The sequence below is a fragment of the Pseudoliparis swirei genome, chromosome 12, assembly GCF_029220125.1.
Source record: "Pseudoliparis swirei isolate HS2019 ecotype Mariana Trench chromosome 12, NWPU_hadal_v1, whole genome shotgun sequence".
Taxonomy (NCBI): Eukaryota; Metazoa; Chordata; class Actinopteri; order Perciformes; family Liparidae; genus Pseudoliparis; species Pseudoliparis swirei.
The window spans coordinates 21992957-22000754 of NC_079399.1; the positions used below are offsets into that span (position 1 = coordinate 21992957).

General features: G+C 43.2%; 1 protein-coding gene and 1 long non-coding RNA gene across 2 annotated transcripts; both read left to right on the forward strand.

The window, feature by feature from the left end:
• The first annotated feature begins 560 nt into the window (after positions 1-560).
• Positions 561-2942, forward strand: LOC130202528 (alpha-1-antitrypsin homolog). The gene is made up of 5 exons (XM_056428139.1): positions 561-608; positions 833-1505; positions 1675-1948; positions 2128-2275; positions 2417-2942. The coding sequence occupies exons 1-5, from the start codon at positions 576-578 to the stop codon at positions 2606-2608; spliced, it is 1320 nt and encodes a 439-aa protein (XP_056284114.1). The 5' UTR covers positions 561-575; the 3' UTR covers positions 2609-2942.
• A 3067-nt stretch (positions 2943-6009) lies between these two features.
• On the forward strand, positions 6010-7577 carry LOC130202692 (uncharacterized). The gene is made up of 4 exons (XR_008833385.1): positions 6010-6270; positions 6421-6523; positions 7086-7233; positions 7465-7577. It is a non-coding gene; the product is annotated as an uncharacterized LOC130202692 (long non-coding RNA).
• The last annotated feature ends 221 nt before the right edge of the window (positions 7578-7798 follow it).

Here is a 7798-nt window from a genome sequence, read left to right on the forward strand (position 1 = left end):
GAAATGATTCCTTCTGGTCACATGACATCTATTACACCTGTCCATCCTGGAGAGGGATCCTCCTCTGTTCTCTTCTCAAGGGTTCTGACCTTTTTTCCCCTGAAGGGTTGTTTGGGAGTTTTTCCTGATCCGATGTGAGGTCAAAGGTCAAAGGTCAGGGATGTCTATGTGTACAGATTATAAAGCACTTTGAGACAAATTTGTAAATTGTGAAAATGGGCTATACGAATTAACTGAATTTAATTGAATTGAACATGCAAACAGGGATATTGATGAATGGCTCTATGAGATCATGAAGTCGTGTTTCCCTCAGTAAGGAAACCCCGTTGACTTCTGGTGTCTCTGCATGACTGATGTTACCATGAAGGAGGTACGTAATGTAATACACGACACAAGCTAAACGATTTTAGAAAAGCCCATTATCGTGTGCTGAGTAGGCGGTGTTGCTTCATGTTGCTGAAGATAACGTGGGCTCATATCTCCACGCACAGGAGCGTCTAGGGCCGGCTCCGGGTTAATCTTTGACTTCGACTGTCAGCTGACTCTGAGCTCTTGTATATAACGGGGACGTTTCTATGAAACCGTCTGCAACCAAAAGGACCATAAAGGTAAGCACGGCTCTCCAAAATAAATGCATTTTATAATAGAGTTTTTGGCTTGCTGTTGATATTGGTATAAATCAGGGTTTAAAAAGACATAATATGTCATATTTTGGAGCTATTAGATGCAAAATCATTGACCTTTGTCCATTTTTGTCCAACTTCTTCCCCAAATGGTCCTCTATAATCTAATTCCACAATTACCTACTCACAATTTCTTATCCCCTGGACAGGTTGTGAAGATGCAGGGTATCTTTGCTAGTTGTGCACTCGTTGCCCTGCTGCTGGCTGCAGTCTGTGCCGCCCCCCACCACGAACATATGCACGACCACGACCACAACCACGATCATGTCCACGACCACCAGCACGACCCCCACCACCACCATGCCGGCCACGAGGGGGAGATGAGCTGTGCCAAGCTGTCCTCTCCCAACGCCGACTTCGCCTTCGCCCTCTACAAAAGCCTGAGTGCCAAAGCCGCTGCCGGAACGAACATCTTCTTCTCCCCGCTGGGCATCTCCTCCGCCCTGTCCATGCTGTCCACCGGGGCCAAGGGAGCAACCCACCAACAGATGTTCTCCGTGCTGGGCTACGGCGCCTTGCAGCAGGCTCAGGTCAACGAGGCGTACGAGCATCTGTTCCACATGACGGAGGGCAGCCACAACCTGCATGTGGGCAACGCCGTGGCCCTGCGCTCCAGCTTCACTCCCCTGGAGACCTTCCTGAAGGACGCCACGCACTTCTACTCCGCTCACGCCTTCGACGTCAACTTTGCCAAACCCGCCGAGGCCGTAGCCGAGATCAACTCATACATCGCCAATAAGACCCATGACAAGATCACAGACATGGTGAAGGACCTCGACCCTGAGATGGCCATGCTGCTGATCAACTACGTCTACTTCAGTGGTAAGACACAAGAGCATACTGAACCACACGCTTCTATACATGTATTCAGGTTCAGAAGGATCTATTTGTGTTGTTCAAGGAGCTCAAACAAGTCAGAGGCAGTCATAGCACATATATGTAACATATTGCGTAACCATAACGTTACTCTTCCCCTCCATGTTCCCTACAGGAGAGTGGGTGAAACACTTCAACGTCAACCACACAAAGAAGGCCGACTTTCACGTGGACGAGACCACGACGGTCCAGGTGGACATGATGAAGAGGACCGGCCGCTACGACTTCTACCATGACGACGACAACCACACCACCGTCATCCTGCTGCCCTACAGGGGGGGCAACACCTCCATGATGATCGTCCTGCCCGACGAAGGCAAGATGGAGGAGGTGGAGGCCAGCATCAACCAGAACCACATCAGGCACTGGCATGAACAGCTCTTCAAGAGGTAAGAGAGGAATTATAAGTTCTTTTGATTCCTCTTCTTGATGGTTGTGGAGTGTAGAGTGATCAGGAAAGTCTTGGCCTTTGTAGAACCTGTAGAACCTGTATTGGTGTCAACATTCTGAGGAGACGAGATGTCGAGGGACCGTGACTGTAATACTGGTGCTGTTCTGCGGTTCTCAGTTCTGTGGATCTGTACCTGCCAAAGTTCTCCATCTCCGCCGAAGCCTCCCTGGAGAGCACGCTGACCGCGATGGGCATGGTCGACGCGTTCTCAGACAACGCCGATTTCTCGAGCCTGACCGACAAGGAGAAGCTCAAACTCTCAAAGGTAGGATCAGCAAACATTTGAAATCACGATTACTCTTCAACGTGCACACAAATACATAGAAGAGAGTCGATCCCACAGAGACTCTTTTTGCGAGCTACAATTTTCCAGGACTCTGACTGTGTCTTCTCGGTTCCCCCACAGGTGTCCCACAAGGCCTTGCTGAGTGTGGATGAGACAGGAACAGTGGCGGCGGGGGTCACCACCATTGAGATCATGCCCATGAGCATGCCTGAGGCCATGAAACTGGACAGACCCTTCATGGTCTTCATCCTGGAGCACTCGACCAAGAGCATGCTCTTCATGGGCAAGATCAACAACCCCACAGCAATGTGAAGACGCTCGGGCCACGAGGGTTACCTTAGTAATGTTATCACACTGTAATATACATAAAGCTCACTTTGACATCTGAAAGCTGTTTGAAGATTTCTCAGTGGTATAAAGAGTTAGTTTGTCCAAGCTTGATGAAGAGGACAACAGCTCTAGAATCATTTGTTACTGCTGGACTTGGCAAGGGGTATACATGTCTAAATACATCATTATGTATTGTATCCAGCTGACTGTGTCACTGAGATTAAAAAACAATATAAGTAGGTATACTGCTTATTGAGCCGACATGTTATTGTGCTACGTGGTGAGCTGAAGGGAAATAAAGTCTTGTCATGAACAACTGGCATTCTGTTATTTTAACCTTGAGTTCATGGATCCCAGAAAAAAGTACAAAGTAATTTATTCTGAACGACTGAGAGAAGGAATCCAAATGACTTAAATGTGTCTCTTTGTTTCTCCCCCTGAAGGCTGCTTATTTATGGGTTATGATGCAGCTTTTTAAATTGGTATTATTATCTTTATTTAAAAGGGACCACGTACACTTAAAACATAAATGTCACCATTTGATGCTCTGGAACAGATTGTAGCTACACAGCTTATGTGCATCTGTAGTCCCTTGACAGACCATAATAAACATAAAACAACAAACAACATAAAACAATAACAAGCACAAAACAACAACAAACATAAGACAACAACAAACATAAACAACAACAAACATAAGACAACAACAAACTTAAGACAATAACAAACATAAGACAACAACAAATATAAAACAATAACAACCATAAAACAATAACAAACATAAAACAATAAGACATAAAACAATAAGAAAACAATACACAATGACAACAGAACATGAATATAATAATATTATAAGAAGAAGAACCTTCACACTTGTTCCATCAATATGCCTCATGTGTGAAGAGACCTGGATGTCTGATGATGCAACGTCAGGCGTGAAGTAAACAAAGCTTTCATAACTTTGTAAAACACATTGAAACAAATACATCAACAAGGTATACATGTACGCCGTAAGCCCCGCCCCCTGTTGCCTGCAGCTCCTCCCAGGACGCTGATTGGCCCGTGCACATGAAGCCAGAGGAGATGCATGTCCATGCGTCTCATGACTGTAACATCCAGAATCCTCCTTGTCTTCGGACCACTTGAGTATCCGTCCTCCCCTCTGTTCTTCACTCTGTGAACGAGGCGTGACACACAGCTGGAATAATCTCAACCGTGGCCTGAACACATGAAATAACTCCTGCCTGAAATATGTGGTAAACAAAAGCTGAAGACATCTTCAAATGTAGTTCTATGATAAATAAAATACACCGGTAGATACCCCTTACATGAATGTTGAAGCTTTTAAAGGTTCTTAAAAACCTGTGTGTCAGTGAGATGACGTCATCACCATGATAGAGTTTTACAGCTTTAGGTCAACGCTTCAAAAACCATAAAAGTGAGGTTAATTTTTTTATCTTGCAGAAAAAAATCCTCATCATAAACTTATTTTTGCCTTACAGGGTGAGGATAACTTTCTACCAGCACAATGAACGGCTGATGGAGCACATTTGATTGACTTAAAAACGACTCTGAGGCGAGCATGCCTCATCTGTTAGAAGCATTTCGCCTCGACTCAGCAAACGGCATCGAAGACACGAGGAGAGGAGACGAGTAAAGGAATCGAGGAGACAGGTTAGCGTAATCAAATACACCATTTGCATGTGCGTCCACGAGCTGCCAGGTATTCAGTAGATAAGTGAGTCCCACATCGGGGAAATAACGACGCCAATGACGACCAGCCGATGTTTGGCTAGAATAACATACTTCTAACCGCTCAGTCATGAGAAAATCAATAAACATCTGTAAACTCATATCGCTATGAACGTGTTTTAATGAGAGGAGCAAGAGCTCCGATCAATGGATGTATCGTAAAAGCACGGAGGCCAGTCCGGGTCTCACTTATGGTATTAACCGTTACAACTAATTTGACATCATCCAGTTTTATAAGGGATCTTATTTCATCTTTTGATCACCATTCAATTGTTTCACTCTGATTACTTTTAGAAGAATGTAAAGTGAAGCTGCATGCCATCAATTATTCAATTAGACAGCTCACTAACAAAGACCTCGTTAATAGAGATATGAGTTGATGGTTTATTGAGATATGAATGAATGAAGGGATCGAGGGGGTCGTGAAGAGAGAGTTGGAGGGTAGAGAAGGTCGTGAAGAGAAAGTTGGAGGGTAGAGGGAGTCATGTAGAGAGGGTTGGAGGGTAGAGGGGGTCATGTAGAGAGGGTTGGAGGGTAGAGAAGGTCGTAAAGAGAGGGTTGGAGGGTAGAGGGGGTCATGAAGAGAAGGTTGGAGGGTAGAGGGGGTCGTAAAGAGAAGGTTGGAGGGTAGAGGGGGTCATGTAGAGAGGGTTGGAGGGTACACAGCAAAATTGGTAGTGTTGATTTCCCAGTGTCAAATATTCTGAGTTGATCCGTGTTGATCGTGGTGTTCTTTTAGCACTTACAGTGTTAAAACAGCTCTGGGGGCGGAGTTATTGCGGCGAGTTAAGTGATGCTCTCCTGACCGAGTTACTTGCACATCCGGTTTCAACGCGCTCTTTCTTCTTGAAGTCACGGTGAAGAAAACCCGTGGTCAGGAAGATATTTAGCAGTTATTTCAGAAGGTAAGTACACATTATATTTACTTCTACAGGCTGTTCATCTTCATATGAAATGATGTGTTAACTTCAAGTGTGGTGAGACGTGTTTTATATTTTAGTGAAGCTTGTGACTAATAGCTAACTTAACGTTTGCTAACGTTAGTTGGTTGAAGGGAGGAGAAATAAGACAGGAAGTGTAACATCAGTCTATGTATGAACCTGTTCAAACCGGCCGAGCATATTTAATTCCAGGCCAATATAATAAATATACTTTTTTTCTTTCAGTAAATTTCTTGAAGAATATTTAACTTAATTATGCCACATTATTTTGCCATCAGAAATTCGACGATCCACCATGACAGGACATAAACGAGAGTTTCGCGGTACTGCTGTCGAGGGCTAACATTATTAACGGTAGTTTCGCGGTACTGCTGTGTCGAGGGCTAACGTTACTAACGGTAGTTTCGCGGTACAGCTGTGTCGAGGGCTAACGGTAGTTTCGCGGTACTGCTGTCTCGCGCGCTAACATTATTAACGGTAGTTTCGCGGTACTGCTGTGTCGAGGGCTAACGTTACTAACGGTAGTTTCGCGGTACAGCTGTGTCGAGGGCTAACGTTACTAACGGTAGTTTCGCGGTACAGCTGTGTCGAGGGCTAACAACGTTAACGGTAGTTTCGCGGTACTGCTGTGTCGAGGGCTAACGTTACTAACGGTAGTTTCGCGGTACAGCTGTGTCGAGGGCTAACATTATTAACGGTAGTTTCGCGGTACTGCTGTGTCGAGGGCTAACGTTACTAACGGTAGTTTCGCGGTACTGCTGTGTCGAGGGCTAACTGTAGTTTCGCGGTACTGCTGTGTCGAGGGTTAACGTTAATTTCGCGGAACTGCTGTCTCGCTGTCTTGCATTTCACCGGCGTATGGTTTAATTGGCTGACTTTTATCGCAGGCATATGCTAAACTGCGACAGGGACTAAAGAGGAAAAAGCGAGTGCCTAATTGATACCAAAACGGTAATTATAGACTCCCAACATCTCTGAGACGAAGGTTCTAACGTTAACTTAGCGATACCCTGTTAACTTTAGCCACTTGTTGGACTTAATACATGTTTAATAACTCCTTGCCTCGAGAAAGTTGAACAGCTATCTTTTTCCACTGTACAGTTTCTGCAAGATATCACCATGCTGCTGAAGGTGAGATACCAGAGTACCAAGAAGTACATCCGATTACAGCTAGGTTTCACCTATTTGGAATTCATCACTGCAGGTGAGTAACATATTATGTAAAAAAACAAATTATTGCTGGTTTAACAACAAATACACAATGTTTAAGTGGCATTGTTCATAGGATTGTCATAATCCTAATGGGTTTTTATTATTTTACTTGTACTTGGTGCTGTCCGTCTTATGGCGTGAATAGTCTACTTCTTGCTGCAGGCCTTTTTTTGGTTTATTTTGACATTCTAAATACAGCAAACATTGACAATTATGTAGCTTCTACCTCTCATTGTTACTTTGTTTAAATTCCATATCTGGATTATCTTGGTTGCTTGGCTACACATTCAAGTCTTGCCACAACTGGAAAACAGGTCGTCTGCTATTGCAGCTATACACAACAGTAGATAACTGATGGTGTTTTTAGTTTTCAACTTGCTTCTGAAAGTTATTGTTTTTTGTACAGTAATGGCGACAACACAACATTGTAATACTGCTGTTAAGTCAAAGCATGTAATTTCAGATATGTTATATAGATAATATGGTTGATCAGTCATTATGTGCAGTTAAAACCTGTTTTTTATCTTTATGTTGTCATGCTTTTCATCCTGTAGTCAAAAACAAATTTGGACTCCATGATGCAGCTGAACTTCACATATTTGATGAAACTGACACTGCAGTGGAGGAAGACATTCTTCTTGAACTGATAAGAGTCCAATCCAGACCTTTGCCTGATCGTGCGTGACAGCATTTCAGATAAAGGTAGGTTTCATTATTAAATCTGCATTTTGAAGCCTTTTATGTCCCTAACTGTCTGACTACAGTGATAAATTTGATGAACAAAGAAATAATATTTACGTAAAAGACAAATCAGCATCTAATTGCCCAAAAGTTTGTAAATGTGTGTTTGGTTGTAATTTTTCACATTTCAATCGGGTAACTGGATATATTTTAATTTTAATTTTGTAATAAAAATAAGATTTTCTCCTTTAGATCATTCAACACCATCTTCTCTCACGGATACATGACGCTTTCTTCAAGTGACAATGACCTCTCCGGTCAAAGACAAAGGGGGATTTTGAGCTCTGAGGTCATGGACAGGTCTACAAAAAGGTTTCGGATTCAGAGGCTGCAAAGAGGTACTTGAGAGCAGTAGATGTCAGTTAACATTTTTACTCACAATATCATCAAGAAAATTGTTTAACTGAATGATGATTCTCACCAATTGGACTATAATTAAATTTAGAATGGTGAGTGCCAGATTGAGAAAGTTACGAAACTTAGTTTAGTGTAAATTAATAATTAACCCAGGGTTTAGCTGTTGTGT